At 34.4% G+C, this 26088-nt stretch overlaps 1 protein-coding gene across 6 annotated transcripts in view; it reads left to right on the top strand.

The window, feature by feature from the left end:
- Positions 1 to 26088, top strand: part of Phip (pleckstrin homology domain interacting protein) — a 114209-nt gene that overhangs the window by 51971 nt on the left and 36150 nt on the right. For 5 of the 6 annotated variants that reach the window (NM_001427740.1, XM_063265554.1, XM_039082540.2 and 2 more), the window contains 7 exon segments: positions 9041 to 9169; positions 10603 to 10828; positions 14624 to 14761; positions 15457 to 15640; positions 18479 to 18596; positions 21401 to 21541; positions 24906 to 24982. In NM_001427740.1, coding sequence (NP_001414669.1) covers positions 9041 to 9169; positions 10603 to 10828; positions 14624 to 14761; positions 15457 to 15640; positions 18479 to 18596; positions 21401 to 21541; positions 24906 to 24982 — 1013 coding nt within the window. 6 annotated transcript variants of the gene reach the window in all.

The raw sequence follows: 26088 nt of genomic DNA, 5'->3' as shown, positions 1-26088 counted from the left end.
ATATCTTTTATAACAAGGGTAATTTTTATTTCTGGCTCATGGAGAAAGTGTTCATTACAAAACTAAAGTGCTTTGGCCAGATTTACTTTGGTCACAGAGTATAAAACTTCATTTTTTAAAAAAAATTAAGAATTTTACTAATGTCTTCTTAATGCTAAATGTATTCAGGATGGTAGCCAAGACACTTTTAGAACACTGTGTAGCAACTACCATTTAGACCCAGTTAGTGACGTTTAACAACTGAACAGTAACAACAGTGGAATAATTCTGAGTGGCTCTTCTGTGACCTTTGTGACTGCCATATTTATCTCCCCCTGTTCACTACATTACCTTTTTTTTTTTTTTTCTTTTTAAATCGGCATATGGGGCTGGATAGATGGCTTATTGGTAAGAGCACTGACTGCTATTCTAGAGGTCCTGAGTTCAGTTCCCAGCAACTACATGTAATGAGATCTGATGCCCTCTTGTGTATCTGAAGACAGCTACAGTGTACTTATATATAATAAATAAATAAGTCTTTTAAGAAAAAAAAAACGGGCATATGACAGATAAAGCATTCAGTACTGCTGCCAAGAGATTAACACAACTTAGGAAGAAGTAGGAGCTGGTAGTCTCTTCTACTGGTCACTGTCCAGCCGCGGTCTCAGGTTAGCTGTTTGGTTTTGTGTAACTAATCAGAGCTGTTAAATACCACAAAGCTTTGATGAATCCTAATGCAATCTCTAATATTATGTTGTGCTTATCACCCTAATTCACCGTTGAATTTAGCAAATATTTTTGAGCATTATTTGGAGTGTCTAATCATCCTTTGTAGAATTTAAGAGTGAATAATATTTCAATTTATCCTTAGAATCTGTGAATGCTTATATAATAAGTATTATTTTGAGGAATTTTAAAAATTGAAGCTTATAAAATGAGTAAGTAAATTCATTATTGGGCTGACACCCAGAAAATAGGAAAGAAAGTATGCCTTTAAGAGAGAAAATTCTTAAAATATATACAAGAACTTAAAAATAAATGTTTATGGCTGAGGACATATTCTCAAGTGCTGAAGTAAATAGTTACCTAAGACACACAAGGTACTGGCTCTAGTCCTGTCTCTATAGCACCCCCAACCTGCCCCAGTACATTAGTCTCTGGTTGCTGAGTAAGCAGATTCAGAAACTTGAAGTTTTGAAAGATAATGGAATCAATGTGTATTTCAATGTTGTGATGGCTTACTCAGCATTTTCTATACCTTACTAATTAGGTAAATTAGAATTCTGTTCTTAAAATCTTAATTAAAATCCTGTACTAGTAAAGTTTTTTCATGTAAAAATTGAATTTTTAAATGCATGCATTTGAGATATAGTCATTATATTAAAATATAACATAGTTATATTAAAAGATATTTTAATAAACACCAATAGTCAACATTCCAGTAAATGTTCTTTTCTGTATTAAACTAAGACCTTTTAAAAAAGTTCTTTTGCTTTGTTTCCTATTTAAATTTGTAAACAAAAGAAAAGGTTTGCTACTAAGTTTTTTTATTCTTAAATAATTTCATTTCAAAATCCTCTGAATTCTCAGCTTGCTAATAGTATTTCAGAAAAAATAATGAGATAACTCGTCTGGTCCTTATTGCTGCTGCTCTTTGCAGAGGACCTGAATGATTCAAGCATTTAGGAGGCAGGCTCTAGTGTGTTTGTGTTAATTATGAGAATATAATAAGTGATATGCCTGGTTAGGGCTAACACGTCCTTCTCTGCTCCTGCACTGTTGTCTCATTGCATTTGGGGAAAGAGCCTCGATTACTCTCCCCTTACTTCTCTCCCCATTGCCTCTGTGTCCTTCTCTAAAGAGATTATTGTAGAGAAATTATTCCTTAAATAGAGACAATGTAGAGACATTGTTCCTTAAAAGAAGATTGAGCTTCTAGGCCTTGTACGTTATTCCTGTCTAGTAAATTTTGAAACCATGTTAGTACTTAAGGTTTCAGGCTGAAGAGTCCATGCATGACCTAAGTAATCAGCAGAAGCGCTACATCTTTGGTTGGTTTATGAAGCACATGGTGCATATTATGAGTACTGCAATCCAATTGGATATAGCTTTGCAAGCCTATTGACTTTTGCTTGGCACTGTCATGAAGAAAACATCATTATAGCTTTGTTTTTATGAAAATGTTGTGAAGCTACAATGTATAAATGACAATTAAATGCTAAAGACAAATTGTTTATAGAAATAGAAAACGTGTGCTGTATACTTTGCACACTAAAATTGATGGCACTATGTCATTCTCAGTATTAGAAAAAAATAAAGGAGGTTTGAAGCTCTCTAAAAGTTTAAATGTTCCTTTAAATGTTGAGTACCACCCCCCCCATTAAATTGCTATAGAGTATAACTAGAATTAACGAATTTATAACTTGATTTTAATTTTAAAGATTAAAATTTTTCCATTTCCATATTTCTTCATAATTAGTATTAAAATACAGGCTCTATAAGTAGTGCTTATAGTAAGTGCTAACCTGACAGTGTTTTAGTAGTGCCTGCAGGCCCTGTGACAGGTTTCTTGTATCTGTATTGCTTTTGCTTTATCTCAGTTGCTGTTCATGCCTTTGTAGTCCTCACTGTTTTTTACTTCGTATTTTTCTATTTTTGTTAGGATACTCAAAGCTGTTGCTTCTTACCTGGGTTTGCTTTTAAATGGAAAGAAATATGCCTCATTAGTAAATGTTTTTCGTTTTTTTACTGAGTTTGATAATCTGCTTTGCTTTTGTTGTTTCATGGGTAAATTCCAAATAATAGTTTTTATTTAATGAAGTTTTCTTTATTTTTATAATTGTTCTCTTAACTTTTCTTTACTTAAGAGGTTTTTAAAAATGTTCCAGTGTCCACTAATCCAGACAATGTATTTCTCCTTGCAACATTTCAAAGGAGTAGAGGCTGCCAATAAACCACTCAGAATTTTTGCCAATGCATACTTCTGACATTAGCATGTTCTCAGTGTGACCTTGATTTAGGTAATTGTAGTTGTATGTATTTATGAGAAAGAAAGACTGAAAATAGCTGGCTGTAGCTTATGTTAACACATGGGAATTGGGAATTCAGATTTGCTCACCACGTCTTTCATTCTCTTATTTCTTCTTACGGTCTAGTCAGATGGAATCACGAATCTACAGACGCTGTTCAAATTATCCTGAGTGCTTATAGTCTTTGTTTCATTGTCTCTGAGTAAATAGTTACCTTCACTTTTCTTAGTAAATATAACTATTACTATTTTCGAGTTTCACAAGTTTTTTAGATTCTCTTTCTTTGTCTTTGTATAAAAATTGAGTCTTTTTGTTGGCATAAATAATAGTTACTGTTGAGCAACTTACATAGTATTTTTTTGGCAATCAGATAACCAATATGTCAAGGCATTTGGAATTTGATAATTTATAGGGAAAAGTATGTATAATTTATGTATAGGATATAACAACGAAATTGAAGGCATTGTGATTACCCAATATTTGATTGTGTATTTTGTGTTTATAAAACAGTATCCAAAAATGAGGATGACATGGCTATCTTTAGCAACAAAAGAGTTAACGTGAAGAACTAAAACATGCTTGAAATGACAAATATTGATGTCAAATAGAAACATGACAAATTAGAACAGTTGCTATATCTTAAGACACAGTTGTCAGTTCAGGCTGCATGGTCCAAATTTTTTTTTTAAGAAATTGAATTGAAATTCTATGTGAAAAGTTAAATGGAGTCAGTCAGAAAGAATCATATTAAGAGGAACAGTGTAAATAAAATGAGTGTTGATAAAATGTAGGAAGTTTTTAATAGAGTGTAATATATAGTGAGGTAAAAACACAAACAGAAGGCGAGTCACAGTAGTCTTATGTGATCTTCTGAATGGAAATAGTGAAACATTGTCATGGGTTTCTTAACTCCAGCCTAAAAGCAAGACTATAATAGTTTTATTGGTTAGAGGTTTTATTTCAAGTATAAAATTAAGTAGATTTAAGAGGGACTACTTTAGTTATTTAAAGATGAAAATTGTATGGGTAGGTAGTAAGAAATGTATAAATGAAAAAAATGTATATGTAACACTTGTTTTCTGTCTAATAAAGGGCTGTGGAATGATAGGGAGTAGTGATTCATTACACGTATTCAGAGGGCAGAGCCTGAGTTACTCTGACAATAATGGCATTAGTAATTGAAGTTAAATTAAAGAGAATGGATTTTTTAAAAAGTTTGTGTTTATTTTTTGTGGTGGTCTACCTGCTATGGAAATAGCCAGCTAGCATTTGGAGATACTAACTAGAGGCTCTAGGAGTTCTAGAGTTGTGCCCATCTAGAATTGTTTCTTCATCAAGGTAGAGGATAGTATAGAGAGAGTTTAGAAGGAAACTTTCAGAAGCTGTTTGGCAGAGTGCAAAAGAAAAGAAAGGAAAATCCCTGTTGTGTTTTTGACAGCTACTATTTCATTTTCAGAGAGTTGAAAGAATAAGTTCCCTTAGAATTCCATTACATTTGGAGCTGACTTAATTTACTTTTATAATATTTATATGTTGAGAAAAATCTAAAGCTGATTCTTTAAAATCATTCCTATATAATTTCTATTTTATGTAGTAGTTTGACTTACTAGTTTATCCCACAGCAGGTATTGCAGTTTTGTCTTAGGTAATGATTTATTTTTTGAAATAGCTATCTTTTGTTCATGCATAGTGATCTTAGCATAAATTAAGGACATTTCAATATTAAAAATCAGTGACAACCTTTCAGCATGCTTTGAAGGTTACTAGTTGACTAGAATATGGAGAATGTTAACAGATTATCTTTGTTTAAGCTATAGGGATAATTGGAAGGTTTGTTTGTTCATTATATTGGATAATTTTTTGTTGTGAAGAGTATGTGGGGGAGGGATAGAATAGGTGTGTATGTGTAGCTTTGTGGGATTTAACTCTGGTCATCAGGCTTGGCATCAAGCCCCTTTTCTCACTGATCCATCTCACTGACCCAGATACTATATGCATTCTGGAGCTTTATACACAAAGGAGGTTTTTCTAAGTATAAATACTCTCTGCTCTTTGATTCTTAGGATATATGTCTGTCTTAAGTAGTCATTGGAATGTTTTCTAACTCTGTGCTTCCTTCCAACTTAGTGTGACATTTAAAGAATAAAAAAAATTAAAGATGGGAATAACAAAAGTGGCCTTGGATATAGAATTGACATACTTCTTTAACACAGTGATTTTTGCATAATCTACTTCCCATCCTTCATCTTTGTGTTTCTTTTGAGGTCTTCTAGACCTATTTTTTTCCAGTCAGTATAGCCAGTTGATGTAGTTAGAAGTTACAATTTTAGGCTCTATTTTTGTCCTTTTGCTATAAATCAAATTCACATTTACCTAAGCCTTTGAATAATTCTTCAGGAACATTATGAATTTAGAACTGTGTAGGATTCTAACTGGCTGTTTACTGCTCTTCATTCTTACACGGCCAGAAGATGTTTATTTGCTTTTATTTCCAGACCTCTTGGTCTTTACCTCTCCTAACAACGAGTGTAGCACTCATTTCCTAAAGATACTTCCAGGACTCAGTCACGTAGGATCTTCTAAGAGACACTGTTATAGTATCTTCATCTTCTATTTTAAAAAGCAGAATATAGTAATTGCTGAATATGACTTTTTTTACTTCCTTTTGAAATTTTTGCAGTTTTTGGCTAATACTATTTCATGAATTATCTTAGCTATTTTTTGCTGTTTAGTGTGGATGAGTTTTGTTATATGGTCTTTATATATTTCCCAAAAGTGTAGAATAGACAGATTAGAGGAATAGTTCACCTAGAAGAATTCTTACTGTATAAATTTTGTCATTATTCCTTTGTTTTGTGTGACTATTATAATATGAAGTAAATAAATCATGCATTATTATATTTTATGTTGATTTATTTTTTAAGGTAGAACATAGAGCTTATACATTCTTTATACATATATTTCTTTATACAAATATAAGTGTTTTGTTTTGTTTTTCTTAAGTAAGTTTCATTGCTTCCTAATTACACTTAATTATATTTTAAAGTCTTATAAATCCCTTGACTGGTTTAAAAGACGAAATTCTTTTCAGAGAAAAGTACTTTTTTCTGGTCAACTTTGTCAGTTATCATATACATTATGTCAGTTATCATACACATTATGAAAATGAAGCAAGTAGGGCAGTCAGTCTTTTTGTTACTTTCTTTTGCTGTGACTAAAGAGCATGACGTAGGTAACTTACAGAAGAAAGTGCTTAATGGCTCAAGGGCTGAGTTAATAACCGTCATGGCAGGAGCTTGGCAGCAGGTAGGAATGATGCAGGAACAGACGGTAAAAGCTTACATCTGATTCACATACACAAGGTAGAGAGGGAGACACACTATCTGGGAGTAGCATTGACTTTTGAAACCTCAAGCCAACCCCTCCAACACACCTCTAACAAGGCCAACATCCCAATCATTCTCAAACAGAACTGCCCATCTGGGTACCACATATTCAAACATATGAGCCTGTGTAAATCATTCTGATTCAGATTACCACATTCCATTTTCTGTCCATATAGACTCGTTTCCACATCATAAGACAAAATATATTTAGTCCAACTTGTGAACCCCAGCGGCTTTCAGTTTCAAGGCTCTTTAAAAGTCCATAGTCAAGTGAGACTCAAGGTACACTGTAAAATAAAAAAGCAAATTGTATATTTCCAACATAAAATGGCACAAAATATACATTACCATTCCAAAAAGTAAAAGGACTCAGGGCATACTGGACCAAAGTAAGATCTCAACCAAGTAGGGCAAATTCCAAGTTTTATAACTCCGTGTCTCATGTCGAAGGGCTTAGATGGTGCTGTTCTTTCAGCTTTGCTGACTGCAATACCCTTCTCCCTTTTGGGCTACATCAAAGTCCCTGTTTGTAGCTCCCCTTGGCAGATGACACTGCTCTGTCATCTCTGACATCTGTGGGTGTCTAACCCAGTCCATATTACAGCTTCTCTCTCACATAAGGCTGTACAGGCCTCTGTGCGGTAACTGCTTCGCCAAGTGTCTGGCCTCAATGGCTCTTCTGATTCTTATGTAGGATGCAGAGAGAATGTATGATTGTTCTAGAGGTTTATACGTTCCATTTCAACAGAAACATTTCTTTTGGAAATCTCCTGTCTTTATGAACATACTGATAGATAGCATCCATGAAAACTTGAGTAACCCCACTCCACTCCTGTTATCAAATTATATGTAGTGCAAAATTTCTAAGACAGACAGGATCCCATGCTCATAAGCTCTGTCAGGTTTCCTTGGTCATTGCTGAGTATAACTACTTTACCCCTCTTCCTCAATATTATTATAGCTTAAAGCTATAAATGTGGACTTAGAGAAAAGTATAGTTCTATAAGTCTTTTCCCCCCCCCCATGGAAATTGAATGAATTGAGGACTAAAACATCTTAACACCTGGCCCAGACACTTTCCTAAAGTTTTGATGTAAAATTCTTTTAGAGATTCACATGGTCAGGTACTTGTAAGTTTATGTAGCAATTATTTGCTTATAAAAGTACTGAACATTTAAAATGTGAATCCTGACCTTTGTACTTACGGTCTTTTAGTTCTGGCGTATGCTATTTGGCTAATGTCCCAAACTACTATGGAGAGCATAGTTCTGTCCTTTGATTTCGAGCTGATTTAAAGTGGTCCCTTTCTCTGCTATCTTACTTTAAAGTTTCTTTATACTCAAGAACTATCCTAGCTCATTAATGACTCATTTCTTTTACCTGGTAAGTTCTTTATATATTAGTATTAGAAAACCTTCCTTGTTTTCTTTAATAATTTTGAGGAGAACTTTTTCTTCTCTATTAAATCAGCATCTGGGATATCATTAATAAATATTATATGTATATTTTTTTAAACTTAAGTGATCCAAAGGCAAGGTTAGTTGTCTTTTTGAGGTCATCCTATCCGCTGAATTTTAGAGTGGTGTTTCTCTTTATACTGAGATACTTATTTTTCTTGAGATATCAGTGGTTCTTCTGCATTTTAATTCCTGTGTTTCATGAACATCTGCCCTTCGGCCAAATTTTTAATATTCAAAAGTTACCACTTCTTTCTTTTCAAACATTTCCTAGGATATACGTTCACCGTGTTCTAGATCAGTGGATACCGGAACAGAAAGGAGGTATTTCTTACCTGATAATGTGTGTGTTCCGATTCTGCTAATCCAGAAATCCAATCACAGTTGTTGGAAATCATCCTTAGTTATTATTTGTTTGGGAGTCAACTCCCTATTTTAGATGTTTCTGAAATTCAGTCCCTAGATGTGCTTTAGATAGGGTAGAGTTTTTACCTCTTTCAGAACACTGCTAAAGAAGTTTTCACCTGGAACATAGTCTGAAGAAGCACTGAGAGCAAAAAAGTCAGAGTGGTGATTGGCCACCTCTGTTTGATTGACAGGTTGCAGGGAGAAACCCATTCGTTCTGGATTAATGGAACTGGAAAACAGAAAACAATTATCAGGTAAAAAAACCCTTTTCTTTAACCTTTAAAATTCACCATTAAAAGATGATTCAGACCAACAGGGAATTTTGTTTTAAACCAAAATGAATAAAAATTAGTGTCTTGTAAGGAGTGATCCCTTGCTACAACTTCTGAGTGTTACCAGAAAAAGAAAAACTGCTACCTTTGCTCCATGTTCTTAGCCTTTACAGAGAGGAGGGCAGGAATTGCTGGAAATAGATGGAATGTATGGTTCAGTTATCTTTTAATCCGGGTAGATTCTCTGGGAGGGAGGAGAAATCGGTGTATTTTTATTTTCTGAATTGTGTCTGTTCTGTGACTGGGTTGTTGGTTTTTTAACATTGTTAATTTGGCATTTTTCATGAATTTTCACAGATTATATTGTACTCTGCTTATTATACTTATCTTCCCTTTATCAGGATGTTTGTATACTTTAAAATCTTTCCACTATAAAATCCTAGTAACAGTAGTTACAGTTGTTTATATTTTAGTTGTGGTGTTCTGATTTCTGGTTAAATGTGTTTCAGATTGAAGGCCAAGGACACGGCGCAGTGTTTGACTGCAAGTGCTCCCCCGACGGCCAGCACTTCGCATGCACAGACTCTCACGGACATCTCGTAATTTTTGGTTTTGGGTCCAGTAGCAAGTATGACAAGGTAGTGTGTGGTAAATGTACATTGTTTCCCTGTTTCTTAAATACATTTGTGTCTGGGGTTTTATGTTTTTCCTGAGGAGTGAGTGAGTATCCATAATGTTAAAAGTAGAGGGCTTGAGGCTGGAGAGAGAGATGCTCCATGGTTAAGAGTACTTGCTGCTCTTTGATCAGAGTTTGGTTCCCAGCACCCATGGTAGGGGAGACAAAACTGTAATTCCTGCTCCAGGGGATTTGATGCCTCTCGCTTCTGTGAACACGTGCACTCTCACATACATGTTCTTATGCAGATGCGTACACACACATACATGCAATTTTTGAAATCAGCTCAAGAAATCCTATCTTAAACATTCTGGAGACTTGTTTTTAGAAAGCAGTATTAGAAAAACATGTATAAAGTTTTATCTATAATTAAATTGTAATTAGTTCAGAAGGAGTAAGTTTTTACATATTTTGTTAGAACAATCTAGATTTGAGTTTGTAACTTGAGATAAATTAACGTTGAATAGAAGTTTCAAATTATGTGAAATATTGTATTTACACAGGTAATATACATTTATGTAGGGTAAAATGCCTTCGCTTTTATGTGATTCTTGAAATGTGTGACCTGCTGTTTTGTTAGTAAAGATTCTTTAGGACTAGTATTTAAAATAAGTAAATGTTTTTTATTTATAGTAGAGTGAATGAATAACTCCTAATTTAACATATTGAAATTTAACTAATGAAACTTTGAAGTTGTTGTTCTATTAGGGCTCAATTTGTAACAATTTTACATTATCATAAATACTCTAAAGGTAGTTCTTTTTTTTGTCACTTTAATGTTTTGTTGTTATATTTCATAAATCTTGAGGCGTGGAGTACAGCTCTCCATGTTTGGTATGTTTGGAATTCTGTGTTCAATTTCTCTCAGATACAACACCCTAATCATTTAAATGGAGTGTGCTTTCAGAAAGGAAAAGTACCTATGATGTCTTATGCCTAGATGTCATTTACTTATCATTTACATTGAAACTTTTTTACAGAGAAAACTTAAAAGCAGCAGGTTTTCATATGATAGGCAGTGAAGAAAAATATAGTGATATGCTTAAAATTAATTGAGTAGAAGATTCTTTGGTTCCTTGAGTCCTTTTAATTCTGGATATTAAACACATAATGGATGTTAAAACTAAATCCTAGGGGTTGGGGATTTAGCTCAGTGGTAGAGCGCTTGCCTAGCAACCGCAAGGCCCTGGGTTCGGTCCCCAGCTCCGAAAAAAAAAAACAAAAAACAAAACAAAACAAAAAAAAACAAAAAAACCCCACTAAGTCCTAGTCTCATACAGTTCTTTAAGTAAATGTACCGTTATTTGTGGCACAGCGTTTGTCTTTTGTTCGAAATTTAATTTCTTCATGATAAATTTTATTTTTCCTGTATTTTATGGACTTTTTTTTTTACAGATAGCAGATCAGATGTTTTTTCACAGTGATTATCGGCCCCTTATCCGTGATGCCAATAACTTTGTGTTAGATGAGCAGACTCAGCAGGCGCCTCACCTCATGCCTCCCCCTTTCCTGGTTGATGTTGATGGAAATCCTCACCCGTCCAGGTACCAGCGGTTAGTCCCTGGTCGTGAGAACTGCAGGGAGGAGCAGCTCATCCCTCAAATGGGAGTAACTTCTTCAGGTAGGCCTCTCGTTTCCTAGAAGTCAAGTTTATCACAGATTCTAAAACTTGTTTACAAATTTGATATGAGCAAATGGAAAGTTCCTCTAATAAATATATATATATATATATATATATATATATATATATATATATATATGCATTGCAAGATAATTAAAAATTGGGAAATTCAAGTCAATAATTTTAGTACATACCAGTGTTTAACCTCAAACAATAAGATTACTTTGTACTTCATTTATTCATTTAGCAACATTTATTAAAAACCTTCTTTCCTGATCTATTAAGCCTTGAACATTCAGTAGGAAATTTGGTATGTGCTCTAAAAAACTTAGTTACAAAGTTAATTAACAGTTATAAACAAATTCATAGTTGTGATTGATGTTAGTAAAGTTAATAATGGTGAAAACCTAAGCTAGATTGACTTTATGTCAGAATGTATTTTTTTAAATTTGAAACAGGATCTTACTATTTAGGGCCACCTGGCCTGGAACTCAATATGATAGTTCAAACTACTCTCGAATTCACAGAGTTCTGTCTGCTTCTGTCTCCTGAATGCTAAGATTAAAAGCATCTGTTAGAACACCTGGCTAGAAGCAATCAACTTTTAGAATTCTTTTGAGAAGATAGGGCTGAAAAAATATAGTGAGGTGTTCCTGTGACGTCATGGAATACTGATGTCAAATAAGTTGAATTATATGTTAAAATGTGGTCAGAGTGGGTTGGTAGACTCTTCTTCCCAAATTCAAAAAGTGGAATGCTGACCGACTTACCAAGTGGAGAGGATAGAGAACCTGTAAAGATTAATCCAGTTTTGTCGTTAGGTGTGCTATTTTAGAGTAAAAAATACTTCTGAAGATAGTACAAACAAGTTTTACACGCTACTGTGATAGACTTCTCAATAGATTGTGTGCTGAGTGAACAGTGAGTTCAAGGTCCTATAAACAGAAGACTCAAATGTGGTAATGTAGCATGCTATACAATTGGGTGTAAAATTAGAATAAAGGTGGACATTGGGAAAAACGTGCTGGTCCTTATATTAGACATGGCCTGTATGCATGGATGGTAAGGAGGATGTTTCTACTGCCACTTACATCGTCAGTATAATCCAATATATGTAAAGCTAGTATTTCTTAGCATACTCACAGGAGTTAAGAATACTTACTAGTTGGCAAGTAGTCTTATATTCAGATTCTAGACATTTCACTTCCAGAGAAGTACCATTCATAGGATTAAAATTTAAGATGTATGAGTTCTCTTGGAGTTTAACTGGCAAGATCAGATTTTTCCCAGCTCTCAAAATAGTTTTCTTACCGGGGTTTTAAGCACAGAAAATTAAAGAAAAGTGTTACTGTTAGTTGTTACTTTTCTCCACATTACAACTTATCTAAAGCGTTCACAGATATTCAATCATTGCGTCCTAAACAGTTAGGAAACATAAATTTTACAGTTGTGTCATATAATTAGAGATACTTACTATATGCCTGACTCTGTTCTTGGTTTTAGAATTAGTGCTAGATACCTTTATCCTCCCCCCAAAATACCCAGCAGCAGCAACTTAAACAGAACATAGTTACCTGGAGGCTTCTAATTTCGGAGGGTCACATCCATGATAGATAGCATGGTGAGTAAAGGGAACAGCGGCATGTGGGTGCACGTGTTCCTGTGGCTCAGAGAGAAGCAGACATAGCTTGGCTGTACTCAAAGGTGGCCATTACCTTTAGCCACTGCTACTTGTCTCCTTCCTCCAGGAGTTTCCAAAAAAATCAAGAGTGCCACAAATTCAGACTGAGCATTCAGAGCGTGAGACGGAGCTAGGTAACAGTTATTAACTTGGTTCATAAGCGGACGTCAGCAGTAATTCCACATTCTCACGACTAGTTCTTAAAAGTGTCGTTATTTTAGATTTCTGCTACCAAACAGAACAAAACCTAAAAGAAAAACATTAGTGTCATTGCAAACTGTACTTGTTTGTAAATTTAGAGTTATGAAAACGTATTTGCTCAATATAGCAAAGCTAAGGTAAAACTAAATGTAGCTATTGTAATATAAATAGATTTAATTGGAGTTTTGTTACATTGATTACCTACATGGACTTTTTTAATCGTAAACTTAAGCTATAACAAGTTATTAGTCAGTAATCAAATATGATCTAGCATTGATTAGGAAATTCAATGTAGACGTTTGACTTTTGCTTTGTCTTACTCTACTTTTTAGCTTTAACCTATTCACGTTATTTACCTTTTTAATTACAGTTTTATGTCAATATAACTGGTATAATACACAGTATTTTCTTTTTAACCTCTTTTGTGGGGGAAGGGGAGGTTTGAGACAGGGTTTTTTGTGTAGTCCTAGACATCTCTGGACCAAACTGGTCTTGAGCCTGCAGAGATCCATCCACCTTCCTCTGCCTTCTGAGTGCTGGGACTGAGGGTGTGCGTCCCCACAGCCTGACTTCTTCTTTATTACTACTTCATTTCCGAATATTGTTTGAGTATTCTCTTTATAATTCATGTCTACCCTAAAATTCTGACCTGATCAGACTTTTACTTATATACATACATATATATATATATATAATATTAATTATTCCACTTGTTTTTATGGAAATAGTTTCATAAATCTTGTTAAATGTTCTATTTCTATTTTTTCTATGTTCAAGATTGAACTTTTAAACAAAAAGATTGATTTTATTTTTAGTTATCTTTATGTAGGAGAATGGACTGGTGTGTGTGATTGCCTGTGTCTAATCCCCAAGGATCTGAAATAACAAATACAGTTGTGAGTTGCCTAATGTGGATGCTAGCATTTGAACTGGAATCCTCTGCCAAATCAGCTCAAGCCCTTAACCACTGTGCTCTCTCCAGCCCCAAGATTGAACATTATCTGCTTGTATTTATGCTAGATTTAGAAGATAAAACAGAAAAATACACTGAAGAAATAACTGAGCTTTCTTTTATAGTACATATTTGCTTGAGTACTAAGATAGAAAACTGATAAGGACCTGAAAGAGGGGACATGCTGTTCTTTTCGAGGGCATTTTGGGAAATGTTCACAGTATCATTTTAGTTGATAGTTAAAGAATGAGCTAGAATTTTATCATGTGTATACTTATGATGAAATTTCAAGACATAAATTTATTTGTATGGCTGGCATGAGTAGTTGTGTTAGCATATACCAGGCGCTTCCATGTCTGGACTCTAACCTGACGTGTTCACACAGTCCTTAACCTGAGTCTCCTCTCACCGCTGCCTCACCACGGGACTCTACTTTTTACTTCCACTTTCTTATCACTTTTAGATCTTTCACAATCTGCATTTATCTGCAGGTTTATTGTTTAAGTGCCCCAATCAGGATAGGTAGTTTGATATAGGAGAAAGACCTTGATGTTTCCAATTTGTTACTGGACCTCTAATCCTAGGCGTAGTCTCAACACATAGTAGACAACCATGAGCTTGTTGAATGTGTGACAGTTTTCATAAATTAAGGTATAAGTAGGGAGCTCTCCTTTGGCCATTTCCTGGACGTATAACTTTGAGTGTAATTTTTTTTTTTTAAATTTTATAGTGGTGCTCATAGTTTGCTTACCATAAGGTTTGTGAATGTTTGAGTCATGATAAGCACAAAATAGGTACTCTTCATCATTGTTTCTGTAAATTAAAAGTAGTTCATGGAGGTTATTGTTTCTATGTTTGCTATAACTTATAGGTGATCATTTCAGGTCTTCACTAAGGGAAAGTTCATGCTTGATTGCGGACTTCGGTTAGACTGACCAGTGTTTTCTGTGATATTACATAGGATTGAACCAGGTTTTGAGCCAGCAGGCAATCCAGGATATCAGCCCACTGGACAGCATGATTCAGAGGCTGCAGCAGGAGCAGGACCTGAGGCGCTCTGGGGAGGCAGCTGTCAGCAGTGCCGGCCGCCTGAACAGAGGTGAGCTGAGCTCGTGCTCTAAACCAGACACCATCTTACTCACCAGCAGCAGAGGAGTGACTAACTAGTTATGGTATATCCATAAAAGAAACAGGCTGCCAAATGTGATTATGTTTGTGAATAATAAATACAGAGTTATATATTACTGATGAATTGTATATACTTCAACATTTCCTTAAGTAAATATTAGAAGTAAGATTCCTTGATTGCCTCGGTGCTGGGGATGGAAGCCACTTCTTATTCATACAGGAAAAGTGATCTTATAGTAATTCTGAAAAACAGGAAAAATCAGCTTAATAGATCAGTTTCAAATTATAAAGTCAGTGTTTTAGTTAGTACATCACTCTTACTTGTCATATATTTAGTGTTTAAGTTAAATCTGTGAGCCATAAATGTCCTTATATTTGTTTTTCTTAACTCTTGAAAACTTGGCAAGTTTTTCAGTAATGATTTCATATTGCAGAGCATGAACTTAATACTCCAAAATTATGATTGATTACTTTATCCAATCAGTAGAATAACAACCACATTTTTGTTTTCATTAAACTTTTGCCTGTGGTTTTCTTGCTGAAAATGTGTGGGTTTTTTGGTTTTTTTTTTGTTTTTTGGTTTTTTTTTTTTTCTTTTTGGTTTTGAGCTAAGTGAGGCAAGTGTCTAAGTAGAACTTAACTACCCTGATTTTTCACCCCATTTAGGCTCTGTAAGTTCTACCTCTGAAGTTCATTCACCACCAAATGTAGGATTAAGGCGCAGTGGGCAAATCGAAGGTGTGCGGCAGATGCACAGCAATGCTCCACGGAGCGAGATAGCCACGGAGCGAGATCTTGTTGCTTGGAGTCGAAGGGTAGTCGTGCCTGAGCTCTCGGCTGGTGTAGCTAGGTAAGGAGAATTCGCAGTTGCTTTCATTTTGACTGATATCTTTGAAAATATCTTTTTGGCCTTGTGATTTCTTTTTAGTTAGTGTTTTTAGCTAATCAACACTGCCAAAAATGAATTTTTAAATATTTTTCTGTAATGATCTATGTAAATGGTATGAGATGGGGATGTGGTGTTAATATATGAAAAAAATCACCAGTTAGGCTCACTAAATATCTAATTGAGGACCAATTCAAATTTTACATGGTATCTTTTATTAGAATATGCAGGCATATGCTTATGTGTGCATATGTGGAGCTCGTGGTTGATATCAGGTATCTTTCTCTGTCATTTTTCGCTTTATTTTTAGCACAGGGTCACTGACTGAACTTGGGACTCATTGATATTGATTGACCAGGCTACCTGGGCAGTGAGTTGTAGGGACTTGTAGTGTAGTGTGTGCTCCCATGTAAGGGCATAAGGATGCACTCAAGCTGTGGCATCTGGTCGTTAGGCAGGTGCTGAAGATCCAAGTCCAGGCTCTCATGTTGACCCTATGTACTTCCTCTGACTAGGTGCCCCAGTGGAGCACTACTATGTATGTACCTGTCATATCTTCTCAAGTAGTAACCAATAGCACAAATGCTGGGTATGTTTAGAGAAAGCTACAAAGCGTGGTTTGTTTGGTTTTTTTTTTGTTTTGTTTTGTTTTGTTTTTTTGACAATATAGCATGACACAGACACTCTGGAATACTGTTTTATATTTTATTAGGCAGCTGTTATATACAACTTCAATAATGATATGTTGGAAATTATTATTTTTTTTAAAGATTTATTTTATTATATGTAAGTACACTGTCATTGTCTGCAGACACACCAGAAGAGGGCATCAGATCCCATTACAGATGGTTGTGAGCCACCATGTGGTTGCTGGGAATTGAACTCAGGGCCTCTGGAAGAGCAGTCAGTGCTCTTAACCGCTGAGCCATCTCTCCAGCCCTGGAAATTATTTTTATTAGTGAATAAAAATCGTAAATAGTAATGGCTCATTATGCCTTTTCCATATGTATGTGATTGTCTGGATTGTTTTCACCCCACCCCACTTTGTCCTCTCATGCCTCCCTCTGGTTTTCCTTTATTTGCCCAACTCTTCCCTTATACTTTTGGTATTTGTTTGTTTTGATGATCCAGTAAATTTAATTACAGTTGCTTAAGTGAGTATAGGTGAGATGTAACTTAGAGGAATCCCGGCAGCTTACCAGTGGCTAGACCACTGAAGAAAGTGTCTTCTCACCAACCGTTACTACCAATAGCTTCTCAGGGAGGGGTGAGAACTTGGGCCCCTACCCTAAAACCTTACCATTAATTACCTATAAGTATTCATAGAGGTTTGTAACCTTGTGGACCACCCTTCATCCATCACAGAATGTGAGGGACCCAGTCTTGAGAAGGTAGTCACAGTAGCTGAAAACTACTAGGCGAACAAATACAAATTACATTTCCTTCTACTTGGCAGAGCGAACGGTGCCATATTCTACTTTATAGAGGAACAACTTATTGATAACCTAGATAAATCTGTTTTATTAAAATGATTTTGAAGTTGCATAATGTTTGATTCCGTTTATGAACATTATTGAAATATAAATGTTGGATTGGAGAGCAACTTAATGGCCACTAAGAATTGGTAGGAGGGAGATTTAAGGTGGAAGAAAGTGTTGGTATTCTAACAAAAGAGCAACACAAAACATCTTTTTATTGATGGAATGCTCTGTATAGATTGGCGTGGTAAATGTACAAGACATAATATACATAATATATTTGCAGAGAACTAAAATGCCTAAATGAGTAGCAGTAGACCCGGAGAACCCTGAAGGTGATTACAGTTTCCATCAATGTTAGCTCCTTAGTGTTGACATTGTGCTATACTTTTGTAAGATTTACTGTTGAAGAAAACTGAATAAAGAATCCCAACTCTTTTTCACATATATATGGGAATTTAAGATTATTTCATTATAAAAGTCTAAAAAGCTCAAAAACTTAAAATTTGAGATTGATCTTTTTCTGAAGATTTAAATTTCACTATCACCTTACAGAATATATTGGGAAAAATGAAGCTTTAAGTTTCAGTTTTCTTACAGGTCAACAAAACTTCCAAGTTAAAGTTAAAAATAAAACTTTGTAGTTTTAATGAGTTGAATTTAATGAAATTAAAATTCAGAGTTAATATTCTTTAATTTTTTATGTTTATTTAGTTTCAGCTTTTTTTTTTAAAGATTTATTCATTTATTGTATATGAGTACACTGTTACTGTCTTCAGACACACCAGAAGAGGGCATTGGATCCCATTACAGATGGTTGTGAGCCATCATGTGGTTGCTGGGAATTGAACTCAGGACCTCTGGAAGTGCTCTTAACCTCTGAGCCAGCTCTCCAGCCCTTAGTTTCAGCTTAATGTCTGGAATAGAACATGGTCTTGCTTTTTGAATAGTAGGGTCTGATCTATGTCACTGGAAACGTTGTGTGCTTTAGTAATTGGAAGTTCAACTTTAAGGCTCTGCTGTTGAATAGGTTGCATGTTTGACATGTCAGAGTGTGTGAGCACAGGTGTCTTGCTAAAACTTTGCAAAATTCAAAACTTGATTTGATTTATAATTACCACAGCAGAAACCATTTAAAATGAGGGGAACAGCAAAACAAGTCTCTTCTTAGTATTTTAGTTATATTCTGAGCCACATGTTCCATCTGGAAAGAAAATACCAGAACAAACTTCACATTGTTAATGTAAGAGTTATCATTTATTTTAAAGGAATCATTAATAAAAGTGTAGATTAATGCTTATGGTTTTTAATATTCTCTTTTTAGTAGACAAGAAGAATGGAGAACTGCAAAGGGAGAAGAGGAAATAAAGAGTTATAGATCAGAAGAGAAAAGGAAACACTTAACTGTTGCGAAAGAAAATAAAATACTTACTGTCTCAAAGGTAAATATTAATTTGATGCTTAATAGTATGGCTGTAACTATAATGATCTTTTAAAAGATTCCTCTTAAAAATATAAGCATTAATATTTTACCAAAGTAACATTAATGAAAAAATTATATGGTTAATTCCTGGTTGTTTATAATATAAAATACACTTTCATGTGTATTTTATATTAAATATATTAATATTAAATTAAATATTTATATTAAATAAATTATAATCAGCTTAAGGAAAAGTATTTTTCAGTTCTTTTACTAGTTATATATTCTAAAACTTTCCTCTATTTTTTTGCTCTTTTATCCTTATTTATTAATTGGATCAGCTGATGTATCCTTAAAAAACAAAAGCCACTTTTCTCTTAAGGTGGGTAGGTTGATGGCTGAAGTGATCTCTTGGTGGTTATGAGCACTTGCTGCTTTTCCTGAGGACCTAGGTTTAGTCACTCACAGATGTCCTCAGTGTCAGGGGAATTGAGCAGACTCTTCTGGCCTCTACCGGCACCAGGAATGTATGTGACACAGTGTACATATAGGCATACTGGCAGAATAAAATACACCCTTAAAAAGTAAAGAGTTGTAGAATATCCCTAGTATTTTATATTGGCATGTCTCCTGCGAGATTTGTGTTTCCCCTTCTCTAGTTTAGCTTAAAAATTTCAGAGCTCTTAGTTATATGAGGTTTAGGAAGACTATATGGAATAGCTTCTCAAGCAAGCCTTCACGATCACTGAGCAGTGATCTAAATGAATGAAAATTTACTGGTTTCTGACTAGCTTATAGTGCCTTAACCAAGTTGAAATATATTTTTCATGTAAAAATCTTCATGACTTGGTTGTTAAAGGCTGGGGTTGCAACCAAAAATATAAAAATCCTTGGTAGAGTTGACATGATTGGCTCAACTGGTTAGACATTTGCTAACAGGGCTGCGAAGCTAGGTTGGGTTCCAGAACCAGCATGGCAGGAGAGAACTGACTGCACAGTTTAGCCCCGACGTCTGTGTGTGTCACAACAAACATACAAATATGTAAAGGTTATCTAAATTTAAAATAAAAAATTAAAAATCCTTTGTAATCCAGGGTGAGGGCTGAAGAATTTTTCATTTTCTTACTCATCTAGGATTTAGCCTGAAGCTAGTCTGACTTCTCACTTAAGGTTGTAGGATTAAGGGTCAGTCAAGAGAAAGGTACAAAGAGCATATATGCTTGTTCTGTAGAAGGCTACTGCTTTTTAATAACATTGTGCCAGATTTATCATTGGCCCAAGCATGATACTCTAATAGAATAGATTTTATTTTTTGTTGAATAGGGAGAAAACAAGTGTTAGTTAACAAACAGCCTGCTTTCTTGTTCACTGTATTGTTCGTTCATCAAGGCATTTAAAATGGCCAGGTGTGATGGGTAACTTCTCTAATCCCAGCGTGGGGGAAGCTGATGTAGGAAAACCAAAACAATTACATTTAAAATGCTTTATATTTTACCAGAATTACGAAATTGCACATGAGGCTTTCAACAGTAATTTTAATGACATGATTTTGAGTAGTTAGAAATTTTTATGCCAAGTGAAAGGAAAGATATATTAAATTTTTAATAGTGGATTAATCAGTGTTTGACAAGGTAGGATATTACTTCCTTATTTGGCTTTTACATACTTTGTAAGATTTCTATAAAATTTAGAACAGATACATTCGGAGTGAGTTTGTGTATGAACATTTCATTTTCATTAGTAAGAATATAATTTTAGGTTCAAAGTTCCTTTGTGTCCAATTTTTCTACTCTCCTTAGTGTCAGGTTCATTTTTTAAAAAAAAGATTTGTTTCATGAACGCTGCCTACTTGTATTTATGTGTACTCTGTGCAGTCAATGCCAGTGGAATCCAGAAGTATTCCACAGAACCCCAGAAGTATGCACGGAGTGGTATAAGCCATTGTGGCTATGTGGGTACTGGATCTGAACATAGTTCCTGTACAGACCACCACTGTTCTCAGCTGACCATCTCTAGTTTCCCAGTTCAGTGATGGTCAGGGTACTCCTTAGTGTACTTAGTTTGACTGATATGTCTATTGTAAGAGTTCTTCGTTTTTTCAACTCAAGTTCTGAAACTTTAAAACATCGTTTGTGGTGTTGCTTTCTTTCGTTGTTGAATCAAGGTTTCAGCTCTGGATCCTCATGTTTCAAGGATTGGGTTGTACAGGCATTTGCATCACCCAGATTTGTTTTTATTTGAAGCTTTAAGTAGTATAGTAGCCTGCTTCATATTCTCACTCACATTTCAGTCTGTATGGTTAGCCTGCTGCCCTTCCCCATTGCTAATTGAATAATTAGTTTTTTATTTTAAGGACTTTTAGTTGGTTCTTTTTACTTATGGATATGATTTTTTTCACTCTTGAAGTTGCTTAAACATTTTTAGGAGCATGTTGTGCTTGAATATCTCTGTTTGACTCTCTTTCTTAAATATTGCATTTGCTGTCTATAATTTTTTTTTTTTTAATCTCAGGGTTGAGATAGGGTATTTATATAGCTCTGGCTGCCCTCCACCTCTTTTATGTACGCAAGACTGGCCTTGAACTCAGAAATATACTTGCCTCTGCCTCTTGAATGCTGGGATTAAAGGAGTGAGCCACTATGTCCAGTTTGCAAAAGACTTTTTGAGTTTTATTTCAGAAAGAATTTCATTTGGCAACCTTAGTCCATTTCATTCCATTCACATATTTTAAATATGTGAATTTTCCATAATAATAACTTTTAAATAGGCAAGGCCCATTTCTTAAAGCCTATCATGAATAAATTTTATTTTTATTTATTATAGAATCATGCTCATGAACATTTCCTGGATCTTGGGGATTCCAAAAAGCAACAAGCAAATCAACACAATTACCGTACAAGATCTGCACTGGAAGAAACACCCAGGCCCTTAGAGGAGATAGAAAATGGGACTAGTTCTTCAGATGTAAGATCTTAACATATTCACAAATCTCTGTCTCCTGTACTTACTTTTAAATATGACTTTCACTGCATTTACTGTAAATACAATTTTGATACGGCATTTTATGTTTTATTCTAGCCCTGTCTTTTCTTTTTTTTTTTAAAAAAGACCTACTTCTACAGATGTCATGTATTCGATTTCAAATTTATAAAAAAATAATATGGATTCATTATTCTGAGTTCTCTTTGATAGAATTTTAGAATAATACCTTATGAATAGAGTATGTTAAGTACAAAGTTCTAGTTAATGAAAATTCTGTGAGAGTTCAGAGGTTCAAAGATGTTCAGAGTTTATATCTGTATAGCTTTTAAATAGTGACTAATTATTAAATGCAGGTTCCTTTTATATTAAAGCTGAGCTACTAAATTGTTCCCATGATGGTCTGGGTTAGTGTCACTCTCACAGTAATTAGAAGCAGTTTGACTCTCTTGGTTATTTTTTATCCTCATTAACAAATTTCAAACCTCTTGTTCTGGCTTTTTACTTTTACTTATGTACAGATTTCTCTATAAATGGTTTTACTAATTTGTACATTTTTAATGCAAAGAAAATGAGCAATCAACTACAATCTTATTTAGGACTTTAGCCTAAATCAGTTCTCTCTTTTTCATAATTCTTAGTGTTTTAATTTTGAGAGATGGATTTACCTTAAATAGTGATAGTTAATCTGTTTTGAAACCATGTTGTATTTTGTGTTAAGCATATCAGAATCTTACTGAGTAACTTGGATGACCCTATCCACAGTGTAAGTTAGTCTCCAAAGCTCAGGTCTGGGAAATAATATTTCTGTAGCCTAGCACTTAGGACACTGATGTAGGACTCATTTGAATCTAGAAATTTGGGACTTGTTTTGTCAATAATACTTAGACCTTGTCTCAAAAACGGTATTTTAAATTAAAATTTAGAGAAAAAATTAGTTTTCTTATTGTATGACTCCTTTCCAACAGGATTTATTAGCTTTTGGGTTTTCTTGCAAAATAGGTTGTCTGACTAGTAAAGAAGATCCTTGAGAGACAGACAGTCAAGAGCTGCTTTCTCATATAACCAGAACAAACCAGCCGTTGCAGGAGTCTCATCTGCTTCAGTCACTTTTGTTTGCAAACAAAATTTTCTCCTTCATAGGCAAGAAGTCTGGTGGTGTTCCAGAGTTTAATTTCCTAGCTTCCTCTAGTCCATGTGATTTGTTTTTAGTCAGTCTTCACTGCCTCCCACAGGTCTGCTTCTGTGCTACCTTTAGAAAAAGAATTGCTTCTCTATAAATCTGGATGTTATTCCTGGAGGAGCCAGTGACCTTACAGTTCCTGATATAATGCTAGAATTACTTTAAAAAAATGGTTCAGAGCTGCAGTGGCTTTAAGTCCTGCTATATCCAAGATAGAATAATGTAGTTATTCTAGCAAAAAAAACAGAACTACAAAATAATTAACCTGATAGGAGAGATGGGGGGGGGATTATTTAATTCAGACAGTGTACAACTCAAACTTAAGCGAAAGTAATATCCTGCCTCAGCCTCCTGAATAGGTTTTTGCAACCTTGACCATCTGTTGATCATTTGGAAGACCAAATGGGCAAAATCATTTGCTTTATAAAATCTTTATTTTTGAGGTATTTATAATTCTCTTTTAAATACAAAATTTTATAAAGTATTATAGTTCATTGCTTTGGGAACTTGGGTATTTTGACAATTAGAACAGTGCCATGAAAGTTTCAGTCCAGTTTAGCATCCTTTTAAAGCAGGTAAGTAACTGTTTTAGAGAAACTGGAATATGATAAAATAATTATTGACAGAAAGAAGCATGGATTTTTTGGTTAAAATAGTTTGTCTTTTTATGTTTTGAATTTAGAAGTTAGAGGTTAATTCTGTTTCTTTTCATTTCCTTTTAGGAAAAATTGAAATATAAAAATAACTACCATTTATTGATTTCACTTAGTTCATTGTACAAACACTTGGAATAGGAATACTGTTTCCCTAAAAAAAAAAAAAAAAATACACAGAAGCAGCACTAAATAGACTCAGCAGATTGCATTTGTATGTTTATTTGCAATAAATATATAGAAAAAGAAAAAGTGGCCAGTGAGAGGGATCTGGAGATTGAGGACTGAGGGGTGGGATAATATAATCATATTTAATTTAAAATGTAGATTATTTTGTTGTTGGGAAGATGACTCAGCAATTAGAAAGACTTGTTCTTCTAAAGGACTTGGGTTTGGGTCCCAGAATCCACTAGGAGGCTCACAACCAGCTGTAACTTCAATTAGTTCCATGATTCTGACCTCCAGGTAGCAGACATAACATGTGTTACACAAGCAAACATGAGACAAGGCTTAAACACAAATTATTTTTTACAAATAAATTATTTTATTTAAGTTGTAAAGAGTACTATTTCTTCAAATGGTTTTAGTGTGCCTAAAAAGTGGTAAAACTGAATCATACTTACTGGAATTTGCCTAGGCTTTGGACTGCAATGATTTAGGTTCAAATTAAGCCTTTTTTTCTTAGTAGTTACACTGCTTCAAACAAGTTTCTACAAGTTTTTATACTTGTACTTCTTATATTAAGATCAATAATACATGGCAAACACAAAGAACTTAAAACAATTCAGTAACAATGGGGACTGTTACTGTTGAAGCATGATGTTTATATAAAGATATATAAGAACTGTGTCAAAGATTATAGCCTCTTGAAAAAAATAACTTCACAGATAACATTCTCTAAACTTTGAATTGTTCCTAAATTGAATTGTTTCAATTGTTGCTACAGTTTGTAACTTTATTCTTGTTTCAAATCATCTCTCATTGGCTAAAATAAGGCTAGAGATGGAATATACTGATTTGTAAAGTTGTTTTAATAGTAAGTAAAATATAAATGGACCTAATTTTAAGATTCTGAAAAACTGGCTACAAAGAGCTTAGCTTTTAAAAATGTTCAATACATTTCAGAGGATGACTGTAGAGTTTGTTATCCCTCTTTAATTTGTTCTTTTTTAAACAATGAAGCTTTTTTTTGTATAAACCTGTAATTCTAGAAATTACGTCAGATGAAAGAGAATCGTAAGACTGCCGATATATTTCAGAGCTGCCATATCCAGATCCTTGCATTCAATTCTCAGCTCTGAAAAATAAAATAAAAATTGAATTAAATAAAAATGAAATGTGGCAATTATCTCAGAGGTCTTTTGAATCTGGTATTAGTAGATAATATTTAATAAACATTTGTTTTAACTTTTTTGAATAAAAATACAAAAGTTATATTTCTATTCCCAAGTCAGACTTTGATATCCTACCGTTCTTAGGACGTAGCTTATGAACTCTGTCTTCCTTGTTGCAGGAAGGTGAAGTGCTTGCTGTCAGTGGGGGGACTTCTGAAGAAGAGGAGCGAGCATGGCACAGTGACGGCAGTTCCAGGTAGAGGCGTAAAGACTTTTACTTGTCCTGTCCGGGTGCTGTGTCCATCACCCAATACTGGATACAAAGTTATTTGAAGAGTCTTTTGGTTAGCAAAAGTTTAGAGTTTCTTCCTGACGAGTCTTTATAGAAATATTGCAACTAGATCTGTAAAGTAATGTTTTTAACTCTTCTGTCTACTTGTTACTTCATTTCTGAAAGCTATATTTAACATACAGCATTGTAAACTAGCTTCACTGCTATTTTTTGAGGAATGTGTATGCATCAGGTCATAAAAATAAAGTTTTATTCTTATATGGCCATTTTTACAGGACATTACTAATTTTCTCTACTAGTAATGAGAAGAAATTTTCTACTCCTTGTTTTGCTCATGTAAGCAAGAAAACCTTCATATACTTATGTTGGAATTTCACGTTTAAAGGTCTGATAGCATTAGCTACATAACAAGGTTTTAATGGTCCATGGAGATGTACCCTTGGGGAAGGAAATTATGTTGTTCCCTATACTTTTTCCCTCCTTTAGCAGTTCCTAAATAGATTTCCAAAGGAAACATTAAGTTGGTGCTATAAGTTAGTACAAGAATCTGATCATTTCTAGAATAGTATTTCATATTTTTCTGTTTTCAAAAAGTGAAATGTTCATACATTGAGGGGAACTTACATTAAAAGAGAATGCTTAAAAATGTTTTTAATTAGGTTCTTAAATGATTTTAAAGACCATGTATGTTGGACCATAATTAGACCATAATTCTAGTGCTTGGGAAGTAGAACTTAAATTCCTTTAAGACATTTCTAATTAAATCTATACAAAATCCTTGCTGAGTGATGGTGGTACACCCCCTTTAATCCCGGCCCTTTATAGGCAGAGGCAGGTAGATATCTGTGAATTCAAGACAAGCTAGGGCTACACAAATTTTAAAAAAAGAACTTTATCCTTAGGCCACGAATGCTAGTGCATGCATTAAAAGTTCAGTACTCTGGAGGCAGAGGCAGGAGGGTCTCTGAGTTGGAGGCCAGCCACATATAGTAAGATCCCATCTTAAAAGTAGAAAAAACCCTTCACACTTTGACTAGTTCAGTACTTGCAAGGCTTCAGCCATCAGCACT

This window comes from Rattus norvegicus, chromosome 8 (genome assembly GCF_036323735.1).
Source record: "Rattus norvegicus strain BN/NHsdMcwi chromosome 8, GRCr8, whole genome shotgun sequence".
Lineage (NCBI taxonomy): Eukaryota > Metazoa > Chordata > Mammalia > Rodentia > Muridae > Rattus > Rattus norvegicus.
The sequence above is the reverse complement of the archived record's forward strand: the minus strand, read 5'-3'. Positions and strand labels throughout refer to the sequence as shown.